This window comes from the organism of the source record quoted next, unplaced genomic scaffold, assembly GCF_019419815.1.
Source record: "Pyrus x bretschneideri cultivar Hongxiangsu unplaced genomic scaffold, Pyrus_bretschneideri_v1 Contig50, whole genome shotgun sequence".
Classification (NCBI taxonomy): Eukaryota; Viridiplantae; Streptophyta; class Magnoliopsida; order Rosales; family Rosaceae; genus Pyrus; species Pyrus x bretschneideri.
In genome coordinates, this window is record NW_025999788.1 from 2,057,299 (window position 1) to 2,071,892 (window position 14,594).

General features: G+C 36.9%; 2 protein-coding genes across 2 annotated transcripts; one reads left to right on the forward strand and one right to left on the reverse strand.

Moving 5' to 3' along the window:
* The first annotated feature begins 2,018 nt into the window (after positions 1 to 2,018).
* Positions 2,019 to 5,237, forward strand: LOC103946065 (exopolygalacturonase-like). The gene is made up of 5 exons (XM_048569777.1): positions 2,019 to 2,049; positions 2,092 to 2,168; positions 2,368 to 2,676; positions 3,633 to 4,148; positions 4,875 to 5,237. The coding sequence occupies exons 1-5, from the start codon at positions 2,019 to 2,021 to the stop codon at positions 5,100 to 5,102; spliced, it is 1,161 nt and encodes a 386-aa protein (XP_048425734.1). The 3' UTR covers positions 5,103 to 5,237.
* Positions 5,238 to 7,046: 1,809 nt separating this feature from the next.
* LOC103945976 (polyadenylate-binding protein-interacting protein 9-like) lies at positions 7,047 to 13,224 on the reverse strand. The gene is made up of 10 exons (XM_048569868.1): positions 12,955 to 13,224; positions 11,933 to 12,043; positions 11,789 to 11,833; positions 9,785 to 9,857; positions 9,586 to 9,698; positions 9,410 to 9,469; positions 9,237 to 9,284; positions 9,065 to 9,133; positions 7,501 to 7,562; positions 7,047 to 7,415 (listed from the first exon to the last, which is right to left on the reverse strand). Exons 1-10 carry the CDS (start codon positions 13,207 to 13,209, stop codon positions 7,361 to 7,363), a joined length of 891 nt encoding a protein of 296 aa, XP_048425825.1. The 5' UTR covers positions 13,210 to 13,224; the 3' UTR covers positions 7,047 to 7,360.
* Positions 13,225 to 14,594: the final 1,370 nt, after the last annotated feature.

Here is a 14,594-nt window from a genome sequence, read left to right on the forward strand (position 1 = left end):
TCACCCATCATGGAATTGCTCTAACCCCTTTCTCGCTTAACTTCGAAGTTCCTACGGAACCCGAAGCCAATGAGCTCCCAAAAGGCCTCGTGCTAGGTAGGGATGAGAATATACATTTAAGGATCACTCCCTAGGGCGATGTGGGATGTTACAATCCATCCCCCTTAGGGGCCCGACATCCTCGTCGGCACACTTCCGACCAAGGATTGGCTCTAATACCATATTGTCACATCCTGGCCCGGGATGGATCACTTCCCGGGCCCGCTCCACCAGTGTAGCACGATATTGTCCGCTTTGGGCTTACCATTCTGTTTGAGCCCAAAATAATATTGTTGGGCCGAGCATACAGTTAGGCTCGGCCCAAGGCTGTGTCAAATGCTATGAGTCGAGTGACAAATCCCGGGCCAGTTGGCAGGGTATGTCGAGTCCTATCCTAAGAAGTCTAGATAAACAGAAAGGGTCGAGGAAGTCCTGGTGCGACCAGGATTCCCGACCAGTAAAGAATAAAGCCTCGGAAGAGAGGAAAGTTCAAAGTCTTAGTTGGAGTAGGTTTGTTCGAAGTAAAGTCGAAACGGGACAAGGACTCCCAATCCAGATAAGGACGCAATTCGGTTTCAAGGAATGGGGTGCTATAAATACAAGAAATCATGCAACAAAAAAAAATGACCTTCAATTCAGCATACAATTGCCCTGCGCAAAACCTCTCAAATACCTTGAGATTTTTCCGTTTCTTTTTCTGCCGACACACCTTTAGTTTGGATAAACAACACTGTGGAGGCACCCGGCGAGCACCTTCAGTTTGGATAAACAGCAATGTTGCCGCAGAATCAACCGACCGAGAAGCACCTTCAGTTTGGATAAACAACACTGCGTCGAGGCCGACCGGTTACCTATCTAAGTCTCAGCCGAGAAGGATTTTCGAACCCTTGTTGGTAGAGGTCACCTTGCTAGCCTTCTCGGCAAAGTAAGGTGTTACGAATTACGTTATTCGGCGTACTGGGCGCCGAGTGATTTTATGATTGGATACTCACAAATGAGTTTTAGAGTTCGGCATTCCGACGGCCGAACTACATTCACCATCAAGACATACATCACAGTTGAGTACTTGTGTCCATATAGTCTGGTGTCGATTTGATGTGCTTATACTCTTACGAATATAATCACGGTGACCGAATCGGGCATCGACGATTTGTGAACTTCGCAGAATTAGTAGCCTTGTCTTCAGGCTCTAGAACCCAAAGACCGAGAGTGTTCCTTCCTCGGTCGCAGTCGCAAGAAAAAGAAGTCAGCAACACGCTCAACGCGACACCAATGAATTTTACTCCCCGGTCGAGCTCGGCCGACGAGTTGGCACGTCCCGCATTCAACCGAATGACGTAATTAGCTTATTAGTTACTCGACCTGCGTGCCAGGCAGGTTTTGTAATCTTTAGAGCCAACACATTCCCTCACGGTTTTATTTTTGGGAACTCACGAGCAACTTCCCAGTGGGTCACCCATCATGGGATTGCTCTAGCCCCTTTCTCACTTAACTTCGAAGTTCCTACGGAACCTGAAGCCAGTGAGCTCCCAAAAGGCCTCGTGTTAGGTAGGGATGAGAATATACATTTAAGGATCACTCTCCTGGACGATGTGGGATGTTACAGTTAGATTTTGTTTAATTGTATGAGTTGATATTTTTTTTTATTTTATAAAATGTTACAGTTACCCATATCTCTATTCGATTACATAATTAGTCATCCTCCATCTTTAGATATTTTCAAAAAGAGAATAAAATAGTCCAATATAAGATTAAATAGGAAAAACATTCAAACTAAATACCAAAAGTAAGGACCGTACCATGAACCAAAATCATCATATTAAGAGGAAACAAATCTTTTCATCGCTTCATCATAGGCAAACCCTACGATGAACCATATAACATAAGTTATATATATATACAAGAAGGTTTGCAAGAAGCCCAAAACACAGGAGGAAGATAAAGATAAAGAACCCAAAAATATAAGTAGAAAAGGAGACATGGGTACGGGTTTGATCATATCTTCTCCAGGTAGGTCCTTCTTGTTATTTTTCTCGTTGGTATGGGTAACAGAATGTCTGGATCAAGCCAAGTATTTCAATGTGAGGAATTATGGAGCTGTTGAAGGTGGAGAAGCTGATAACAGCAAGGTAGTTATTTGTGCTGTATGACTTGCAATTTCTTATTTATACTCTATGACTCTTGGGTAGCAAAGAGTGTGGACCCTTCGCCTTTGGTCATCTCTTACCCCGATGAAGGAGCTAATGTCGCCTAATCTTCTATTTTCCTTTGTTACATAATTATGTTTATAAGTACTAACAAGAACTTTCTGCGAGTACATGAATTTAGGCATTTCTGGAAGCATGGAAAGAAGCATGTCAATGGAAGGGAAGGGCACGGGTTGTGGTTCCCAGAGGTACATTCAAGTTGTATCCCGTGATATTCTCAGGTCCATGCAATGGTCCGATTGCCTTTCTGATTGAGGGGACTTTGAGGGCTTCAATTGATCCATCAACATTTAGTACTGACAGTTGGATAAACTTCCGGTACATCGATCAGTTGGTAGTGACCGGAGGCGGTACCTTGGACGGCCAAGGAGCCTCGGCTTGGCATCTGAACAACTGCAAAACCAATCCCCAATGCCAGGCTCTTCCTATTGTAAGTTCTTGATAGAACTTCTCTCTCATTTTTTTAAAATGGAAATGTATTAATGTAGGCTCTTCCTTCGTGTCCTATTATTTTGCTACTAATTTAAATGGGTAGTGCTAAAAAATGCAGTTGACCATATTTTTGGAGACAATTAATAGGTATATTTTACTATTTATTGTGACAAATCTTAATTTATATATTTATTAACTGCCTAATTTGGCCAGAAAATGTGATAAACTAGACAGAGACTTTTTATTTGTTTTTAAACAAACCATATTTTTTACACTAAGGGAAGGGGAGTGTGCTTAACCTCACAATGAGCTAGAAATAATGTGGCTTTGGCGATAATCAAACCTAAGACCTTTCACTTACAAGTGAAAATGACTATCACTAGACAGTAGTACTAGGTGGCAACTAGATAAAGACCTTAGAAGATATGCATTACTTTTTTTTGTTCTAGATGATTAAAAACTTGAAAGATATGCGTTAGTACCCATTTTGAAAAATTATTGTGTACAACGTAATATGTACCAATATACATGTTATAACCACATGAGCATCTCCACATTCCTTTTGCTGCGTCACATCAGCAAAAACTTCCTCCAAGGATGAGGTAATTAATTGGCTTGGCAAAAAAGCCCTAGGAAAGTTTGATTAGGTTATTTTGCCTTATGAAAAAGTTTAGGCTTGCAAAAGTGATATTTTTAGGCATCGTTTGCGCAATGCAGAAGCGATCTTTTTTAGGCATTTGTTTGACCAATTGCTTTATTTTTTGGAGTCACTAATTTCTATGTTACCAAATATTAAAGATAAATTGTCATATATGTCATCAAAGTACGTATTTATCTTAAAAATTTGCTATATCTCATTAATATGCCTTCTAAATACATAGTATTTGTGTTGTTGATTATTCCACTAGTACAATTTAACATCTTGTTCTGTCTCGTCAAATATTATCGTATCAGTCTTTGAGTTTTGACTTCATCACAAACGCAAGAGTTGAATACATAAAATCATACGACAGCAAGAATGCCCATTTCAAAATTTTCGGATGCCACAACATGGACTTTAGAAAAATCAAAATCTCAGCTCCAGCAGACAGTCCGAACACCGATGGCATTAAGATCGGAAGCTCATACCGAATTAGAATCGCACGTTCCACGATCGCAACGGGCGATGACTGCGTAGCAATGGTGACCGGAAGTAAGAAAATCCACATTTCTAAAGTTGTGTGCGGTCCCGGGCATGGAATCAGCATCGGAAGCCTAGGAGGGCATGACAAAGAAGACGCTGTGGTAGGAGTGGTGGTGAAAAACTGCACATTTTTGGGAACGGAGAATGGTGTGAGGATCAAAACTTGGGCTTCTCCTTATACCAGCAAGGCTTCGAATTTTACGTTCCAAGACATTTTTATGGATGATGTTCTGAATCCCATTACAATCGATCAAGAATATTGCCCCAACCCTCCTTGCAATCAACAGGTATATATTTTACATGAACCCAGTTCCTAGCTAATATATATTTGTCTCTTGCATTCCCTATAAAAAATAGATATACAATAAATACATATATATCTATATATATACATGATAATATTTTCTAATTAGGGTTTTGATCTATTAGTTGTGAGACAAACAATTAATTAGGCTATGCAGTTAAACAATTTCCACGCAATTAGTAGTCTATAACAATATTTAGAACAATATAACATGTCTCTTATCTTTACAAGAGAAAATTTTCCTATAAATTTAATTCCTTCATTAAAAAAAATCTCTAGCTATTGATGTTTTTTATGTTGATACGGTGTTTATGTTTATTTCATTTTCTGCTTTTGTTTTATTATCTTTATAAATACATACCTAAATAACCTTGAATTTAAAACGCTCAATCTCGAAAAAGAAGAAACTTAAAATATATGTAAGAGGATCTTATTTTGTACCAATATAAGAGAATATCTCTCAAAACAATTTGACTTTTATGTTGCTGGACTATTGAGCAGAAAGTAGAATCTAATTTGAATGTGTGACCTAGATTAACAGTTAAGAATTAACATCAAACTGTGTCTATCTGATGATAAAAGAATATTACCCTATAGCAGTGTTCAAATCATGATTTAGATCTTATTCGTCACAGGATTTAGACTGCAATTATTCGACAAAAAAAAATGAACTTAATTGAACAAGGGGTTTCTTCTTTCTTGTGTGCAGACTTCTTCGAACGTGCAAATCAGCGACGTTACATACAAAAACATATGGGGAACTTCCTCGTCGGAAGTAGCCGTAAGTCTCCGATGCAGCAAAAGCAGGCCATGCAAGAACGTGGTGCTGGACATCATCAAGTTGTCCCCTTCCAATCCCAGAGAACGTTTGAGTTCCTTCTGCTTTTATGCAAAAGGAGCCTCTTATGGCTTACAAGCCCCTCCATCTTGCTTATAGTTGTAGCTCAATTAGCTTTATGATTTCAAGTTTTATGGCTCACAAACCCCATGTTTATCTTTTAATCATAAATCTGTAGCTAGAAAATCACCTAGTTTTGATTGTCCAGTGTCAAAGAAACATGAATTGAGCAGCTGGTGGATCTAGTTATAGACAACTTTGCATATATCATAGTTAAATGTAATCAATATCTATTATAAATCCAATTATTCCTGCAGTTTCATCCACCTAGTGGAATTTCATGAATGCTCAAGTGGTTGTGTTGTTTTCATTGGTATACACTGAAAGAGGAGGGGATCAAACACGAGACTCTAATTGTGTATCAATAAATGCTCTTACCAGTTGAACTACAAGCCCCGTGTCTCGTGTTTGGTCTCTAGAATTGAATTCAATTAGATATCACTAGATTTGATTGTCTTAGAGGAACAAGTGCACCTCAAATCTAGTGAGTTACTGGAAAACAAATGTTTGGGGTGTTTTGGGGGTGCACTTCTAAGGTGTTCATATCCTTAGAGGTGGACTGCAACAAGAAACTTGGGTATCAAGTATCTCATTGCTCGAGAAAGGTGGTGGCAGGATTGGTTAAGATTGATTAATTAAGAGAAGGTTCTATGATTTCAGATCCTTTGAACAAACCAGTCCCAGTTGTCGTCTTCAAAAAAACGCATTGCAAGGATGGGAGTGTTAGCTGATTTTGATGCAACAAATTCGTGCGAGCTGTGTGTTAATGTTTCTTTCAGTCATTATGTTCTCAAATACAAGTTGTTAAGTTTTAAAATATGCATTGAAGCACTGATGATAAAGCCTTCTTAACTTATAAAGTTGATTGCTGTTGGTTGTTTAAAGTTTCCCTTGAAACACAGCATTGAGATGAACTGTTTTCGCAGTTATAAAGAGGACCAAGTGTTGGATGTGGTTTTTTTTTTTTTTTTTTTTTTTTTGAACAATCGATTTTATCTACACTAACAGGGTGGTATGTGAGAATGGGCTAAGCCTCACAATAGGTTAGCAATAATGTGGTTCAAATTCGTCTTTGGCTAGAATCAAACCTAAGACCTCTCACTTACAAGTAAAGAGGAATATCACTAAATTGTAGTACTAATGACAAAAACTTGTTACCATGGACTTTGTTAATTCGAGGATTCCATGTTATGTTGTACTGTGATGAACAAGTGTTGGCTCTAGTGGGAGAATGCAAGTCTTATTAGAGCCAACACTTGTTTTTCACGTGCTTAAAACTGGAATCATAAGAGATTAGGATTGGCTATACTTGTAAGCTATTAAGGAATGTATATAGGCAGTTTCATAGCTAGATAAGAATAGGTTTGTTTCAAGCTGATATGGCTGCTATAGTTTTGTGGTGCCGAGGATTGGTTTGATAAGGATTATATAATGGGAAGCGTCCTTGTTGAACACCATCGTTTCCAGTACAAATTAGGGTCCTGCTCTCACATTTGACACGCAATACAGAAAGCCTCAAGCCCCATAAATTGAGTGTTGTATCCTGGGAGGCCGGGAGTGTTGAGAAGCAGAAGAACTATAACCCTGGCTTCAATGGCTTCTTCAGGTAAGCGGTTCAATTGCTACTGTGATATGATTTCCGCCTAGTTAATATCTTACAGGAGATGGTAGACAGACACGACCCATCTTGGTCTGCTACATTCACTAGACAACCTGTGCATAAAATAAGCTACGAGTAATTCCTACCGCAGTCCGTCATCGATGATTTCGATGTCGGATATAGCCGAAAAATCCTTTACAGCTCAAAACTGTAGCCTAAAAGGCACAAAACATCTCACAAACAAGGAAAAGGTTAGCGAAGCATAGAAGGGAACCTAGGTTTGAGAAAAGTCGGAAATATCTTCTGGTTCCTTGGTGCGAAGTTTGTTGCTGGGTTTCTTAGTCAAATGGTGTTTTACCCTCCTAGAATTACATCACATCAAATTGGTAACTGGAGCATTGCAACATTTATTCAGTAAATACAAATCGGTATTTAAGCTTTCGAGTGCGTGCAGTGTGAGAAAGGACATACTCAGAGTCATAACAGAACTGAACTGAACTAGAACTTTAAAAACAACAACGAGGTTAAATGTACGATTGCCAAGATCCAAACCATCTTTTAAAACTTCAACTGAAGCAGGGTAAACTGCAACGGAAAAGATGGAAATACTGAAAGGAATAGACGACAAAACAACAAAGTTCCTCAGACTTGTAAAGCCCTCCAAGCTCCATCCACGGATCTTTTCTTGTGGTATTGGTTAATGCAATGGACGAGTAACGCGTGGTCTCACAGGAGTCTTTGAAGGACTTACCCTACAGAATTACGATATATGCAAGATATTAGAACGTTGAATCACTCGAAGAATTATGACAAACCTCATTGGATCAGTGACCACACCTGATGGGTTGTGCTCCCAACACCATTCCGCTACAATTGAGCGCAAGTATAGCACTTTCCGCCTGTTATCAGTGAAAATGAGCAAGGCAATAGAGTTTTTCAAGAGAAAGATCATTTGTGTTGAGGAATTACAGCCAAAAGTTTAAATTCCTGTAGAACATTTTGCTAAACATCTAATGGAATGCCACATAAATCTCCATATGCAGTCGTAATAATAAAACGAATTACACTGGAAGAATGGACCTCAAATCACCACATACAAGCACACTTCCACACATTCACAGCATAATCAAAGATGGAAATACTAGCTTTCTAAGGGAAAGATCAAGAAGGCACAGAAGAAAAATTTGACGTATGGGGTTTTTTTTCAAATTTCTTCATTAAGTCATATCACAAGTATGCCAGTCTACATAAATGAAATACTGCCAAAGCATATAATGTGTGGATGTCCCTTAGTAAGCAGATATGGTGATACTTTGAAGTTAAACGAATATCACAATGACAAAAGGATAGAAGATGGCATACGAGTGTCAAACCCAAAAGAACTACAACAGAGGTGCTAACTCCAGCACATAAAAACACACTGCGATGATAATACACGAGCTCAATCATTCCAAAACAACCTCATATACAGAAGTTCTAATGCACAAGCTCATTTCCACCATGGCAAAGATAATTCCATTTTACTTGGAACAATAGCTCAAATTCCCGATAATACATTATGTGAGCTATATAGCAACAAATGCTAGAACATTTGAGCAAAGTGCCTTTTTTTCTTATTTCTAAATCTTTTTTCTACAAAAGTGTCTTGCACTTGCAAACATAAAAGATTTTTTTATCCTCATGCTGAATGGGATGGAGAAGAGGAGGAAACAATGCACGGATTTTAAAAAATAATAATGAATCTGCGTGCATCATTTGAGAAAATGACAGATTTCTATAGCATGGATCCTAATTTATTCCCAACAAAATCTTCGTCCCACTTCTCTTACATAAAAACAAAAATTTCAATAAATGGAAAAGGAACCTTTCTCAGAGAACAACTTAGATCCTAGACTTCAAAGCTATTTACCAAAGAATATGCAGCGGAGCCTAGAAAAAGAAAGAAGTTAAAAGCAGTATAAAATTAATAAGAAAACCATCAACAACAAGAAGTGGTATTCAGTCCAATAGGAGCTTCCCAAACTCCTCAATGCATCAATACAAAAGCAGTTCATGAAGTTACTTTTGGAATGCAATTAACATATGCCATTTCATTTATTTTTTTAATACATATTAGCATACGAAAACATAGTGACATAAAAAACCCTCAGCCAACTGCAAAAGTAGACTGGACCAAAAAAGATAATGAGCATATCTTATGTCTGTACATATATACTAGGCACCATAATAAGAAGTAAGGACCAGATATCACTTTTCCACATGATTTGCAATCAAAATAGAAACGCAAACGGAAAAAGATCAAATATAGTGTAGCAGTATGCAGATTCAACCGAAACATAATGAGCATATCTTAACAAAACTTTGACTCTAATCTTCATTAACTTTAATATTGTAAGCTCACCATTGCAAATTCAACAAAAGCTATACGAGTTGAATGCACATGATCCCCCAAAAGCCTCAAACGAGTAACCTGCAAGTTTTAAAAAGATATCAAATGAAGTCAGCTTCAATGACACACACTATTCAACCCTAAATAACCATAAATAAATAACATGCTGTGGAACTCGTCTTACCTCACCACAAGCTGTTTCAAAGAAATTCTTGACTTCAGCTTGAGCAACCTGCGCACATACAGAAAATTATCGAAGATACCAGTTATTCAACTGCCGTATATGTATGCATGGGGAACGAGGATGCACTGAGGAAACCAAAATTTTCATTCTGGTAAAACAGGAATCGTGTATACCTTCTTATCAATATTTGTACAATACACAGTCCTGCTACACATTTCCCGCTCATCTTCCGACTGCAAATGAAATCATAAAAAATCTTCTGAGCAAAAATCTTCATAGTGAAACCTTATCAAAACTTTAATACACACATCATTAAGAAAATAAAGCCAAAATTAAGAGTTGTTCATACCCTGGGGAGGAATGTAGGATTCACAGGAAGGATGGCAGTTTTTGAGGGTAAGACCCTGACAGGATAGTACCCAAGCATAGTCCCACCAAGGCTCAAAGCGGCTCTTGCACCATCTGTATGACAAAACTACCATGTAACATGCTATACATGCAATCATAAAATGTTATAGAGGGCTTGCAGACCAAAATAAAAATCTTACGCTCATCAGCAAACTCCACAAATGCAAAACGGAGTACTGAATGCGGATCACCACAAATCCGGCAGTCAACAACCTTCAAATATAAAGATTACAACAAAAGTTTAGGTCTTCCATTTAAGGTAATAAACACTGAGGAAAAAGAAACCACATAATTAGACCCTATTATCCTTGCAAAAGACCTAAGTTACATATTTGACATTAACAACAATGCTTATGGCATTAACAACAATTCCTAATGCCAAAAGAATTAGGGTATGTTTGGGTGAAGGACTTCCAAATTCCAAGGGATTTAGGCAAAGTGATGAAGAAATGGATCACAAAAAGTTAGATAGGAGGGACTAGAAATGCATCACTTGAGCAACAAAAGTATGTAAGAGGGTATGTAAGAGCATTACAAATGCAGCAAGAGAAACTACACCTCTTTCCGTAAAAACAAAACTAACTGCAAACAAGGTTATTTGGCTTTGGAAACGTGGAAAAGCATACATTAGAAAATCGTGAGTCTTTTCTGTAATGTGTAAAAGACAACTGATATGATTTCGTATTCAAGTAAAAGAAAATCAGTTAGGGAAACATCTCTATTAAGAAAAAGCCTTTGTTGTTTCAGTTACCAAGATAATAGAACTATCCATCTGAGAAACTGAGATTGAACTGGAAATTGACAGCAAGATTAACTTTTATTATGTTTCTTTCTCCTGCATAACATTTAGTTTAAAAATTTGGAAACTTTTTGTGACCTCAACTCCCTCATAGATCATGTAAAGGAAACAGGATCACTAAGTCAAGCTCTTTATCTTCTTCCACTACCCTTAACGTCGTCAAATGAGCAGGACAATAGTACCACATGGATATGTGAGATTGAACTGGAAATTGACAGCAAGATTAACTTTTATTGTGTTTCTTTCTCCTGGATAATATTTAGTTTAAAAATTTGGAAACTTTACGTGACCTCAACTCCCTCATAGATCATGTAAAGGAAACAGGATCACCAAGTCAAGCTCTTTATCTTCTTCCACTACCCTTAACGTCGTCAAATGAGCAGGACAATAGTACCACATGGATATGAGTTAACATGGCAAGCATGTGAGCAACTTTCATTCACGTTAGTATAAATCTGGATTGACAGACCACACTGAACAGTTTTAAAAACTTAAAGAGGCAATGTCTGAAAAAAATACAGGGACTAATATGGAACATTCGACAAAGCAGAAGAAAAAGTGAAGGGAGTAAAGTTTAGACTACCCCTTCATTTATAATAACTATAAATTAATCTATAAATTAATCACCCATTTGTAGTCAGACTGTATTCAAGAATAAACCCTAGAAAGCAAGAGTCTCATGACAATAATCCATAGCCACAATACAGAAGAAAGCTCTTTTCCTCTTAATGTAAAGATATTTACCAACCAAAGTCCCGCAGAACTATAGTCCGAAATAGTACAATCTCATTTCTATTAACATCAATAAGAAAACAAAGGCATGATAATAGCTTAACATAGAGCCAATAATAGAAACACCAAAATCTCTTAGCCAGAAAGAATATCAAAGCAACCTCAAACTTGTTGAACCCATGTGTGGATGTGGATCAATTCAATATGTCATTTCGTACAGGTGTTGCATACAAGGTACCATAAATAAACTTGTTTATGCCAAAAGTTTCAATGATAATAATCGTAAATGTAAACTGGCAGAGGATAATCAAATGGCATTCACGAACACTAATACAATATACTTCGTCACATGATCTCAGTCCTCATTGTTTAGAAAGGAATGATAGTAGTAAGCAACATAGAACATGAGAGTTTTCATTTCAGGAAGAAGTGGATGATAGCTAATCTTACGAAGGAAAAAATCTCTTATTATAGAATTCATGCTCTATAAGTTGAACCACAAAATTCTAGAGAAAGCAAAGAAAAGAAAAGGATGCCCCAGTTCTGAATTTACATTGAATAACCAAAATTTGTAAAATCAGAAAACATAATCTGGGAAAGCAATGCAACTTACTTGTCCGCAACTACTAAATATGGCAGCAAGACGCTCTTCGGTAACCTATATAAGAAAAGGAGAGTTTTTATAACAGCCATTTGATTGAAACTAGAAAGGCAAAGAAAACCCAATCCAGGAATCAAGATCTTATAATTCACTTACTTGCTGATCAATATCAGAAACATATACTGTTCGCCTAATATTACTTTCCCGCTCAGCTCTGAAAGCTCTCCCACTAAGTCTTCGCTTCCCCTGATTAAAGTTATTTCTTCTCTGGAAAACAAGAAAGGTACAAATTAGTATAACAAAATATAATGAAGGAGAATAATAACCACAAGTGTAGAGTTATCGCAAGCAACTTCCTAATGAAACTGTCAATTTTGTTTTTCTCAAGCTAAGTCGTTTAAAGGTCTCAGTTGATAAGAGTTCCAACAACTAAATCAGTATAGTGAAATTACTAAAAATCATAGTCATAATGACAATAACAATAACGACCATGATCAGAAACATAATTATGATTGAAAAAGTGCACCAAATAGAACTCCATGCCGAATGACGAAGGTGATTGCTATGCATATCCCAAAAGACTCTGCTAACCAAATGTGCAGTGACATTCCAACACAAACACACCACCCCTACCGAAACAGAATATACACTGAAAATCTGAAGGCCCAACAAATACATAGAATTCGTATACTCACAACAAGAACAAATAAAAACTCGAACTCCAGATCATGAATTCAAACTATACCAGTAAACAACTGAATTTTAATTACATACTACAGACATCATGAATTCAAACTATATCAGTAAACAACTGAATTTTAATCCGACGCTACATATGCAGTTACAATACTGGAACATATACACCCTGTTCATTTATATCATAATCAGCAATCACTAAACCATTTGAAAATTAATGATCATTAAGGAAAAAATTGTTGAGCAGAGAACTCAAGAACCTCGCCTACCGACAACCCAAATAGCAACCAAATTATCAATTCAACGATAAACCCAATTCAAATTACATTATATAAAAATTACAACAAATAGAAAAGCCCCGTTTAGCTCAAATCCATTACATAATTCATATTCATAAGAAAAACAAAATATAAAACCAACCCTATATTCAAATTACACGAAAAAAAAAAAAAAAAAAGAGATCAAAAGAGAATGATCAGTACCCTTCGAATGTTGGCCTGATTATCATTGGGTGAGAGCTTATTGTTATTGACAGAGTTTTCAAAATTGGAATGGTGCTGGGGAGAATAAGATGAAGGGAAGAACTCTTTGGCTAAAGGGTTGAGCTTGGTGAACATATCCACCAGCTTCTGCACATCGAATTCTGATTTGGATTCAGAAATGGGTTTTGACATTGAATCCAAGTTGGAGTTTTTGGCAGAGGCTGCCTCACCGGAAATCTCAGAAACCGCAGCCATAGAATCAAAACCCACCACCGAGATTTTTATAAAAACAGGAAGGGAAAAAAAATAGTAGCTTCTACAATAAGAAAGATTGAAAATTTATAAGAATTAAACAAAAAAATAAAACTTTCTTTGTTGCTCTTGTGCTCTGTGTACGTTGCTGTCCCTCTGCAAATGAGGGTTTATTAGAGCTTTTGAGATTTTAGAGCGTAATTGAACAAAAATAAACAAAAACGAAAAATGATTGAAAAGAAAATGGTTGGAAGAGGAATATGAAAATGGGTTTAGTAGAAAATGATCTGAGAGCTGAAGTGGTGATGGAGAATGGAGATGGATGGAGGTGTTGGGAGGAGCAAACAGTTGGCTTTTGGGTTTGGCTTCTTTCGCTAAATGCTCTGACCCTTCTCTCTCTCTCTCGGTCTCTCCTCTTATTTTCTTTCTTCTGTGTGGTTTTTTATTTTGGGTTTGGCTCTTTGTCTTGCGTTTCTGAGAGAGGAGAGACAAGAGTGTGAGTAACAGTCATTCATGTCATTTGTTGAAGTGTAACAGATATACATATGTCTTTCAAAACTACCCCTTGAGTTTTTCTTTTTCTATTTTAATTTGTTTTTATATAAGAATGGATAATACTATAACTTGTTTTTCTGAGATTTCTAACAGTCAGTAACAGTAAAAATTAAATTTATTTGTTCTTTGGCTGAGTTTACGCAGGTTGGGTAACAAAGTGTGTCGATTCCTTTGCAACTAAATTCTAAGTCTTTTTTTTTTTTTTTATTAACAATTAAGTTTTATTCTACTAAATGGGATTAGATGTATAAAATATAGAACACCACTGCGATTGGTTTTGTATGTATTCCGTTAGCTTCAAGTATTTCATATATTTTTTTAAAGTCTCTTTCCAATTCTTCATCTATCACTTTTGCCTGAGCTTCCGTTTCATAGTCACATTTTCTAACCAAAGGATTTGTAGGTCTCTAGTCAACCTGTCCAAACCCCCTTAACCGATTTTCTCTCATCTTATTTTCAATTGTGGCCACTTCTATTTTACCAGTTCTTGATCGTACCTTTCTTGTGTGCTCAAACATCCAACGATGCATTCTCATCTTCACTACACTCATTTTTTGCACGTGTTGATTTTGGACCGTTCAACATTCTATGTCATAAAGCAATATTGGCCTTGTTGGCATCCTATAAAAATTTCCCTTGAGCTTTAGTGGTATACGACGATCACACAACACACTCGATGCACTTTTCCACTTCACCCATCCAGTTTGTATTATATGGTTAAAATCAAATGAAATATGTTCATTTTAAGTGGATACGACGATGGAAGTTTTTTTTTTTTTTAAGTTGGAATAATTAAAATATCATTTTGTTAAAATCATGTAGCATATGTTCAT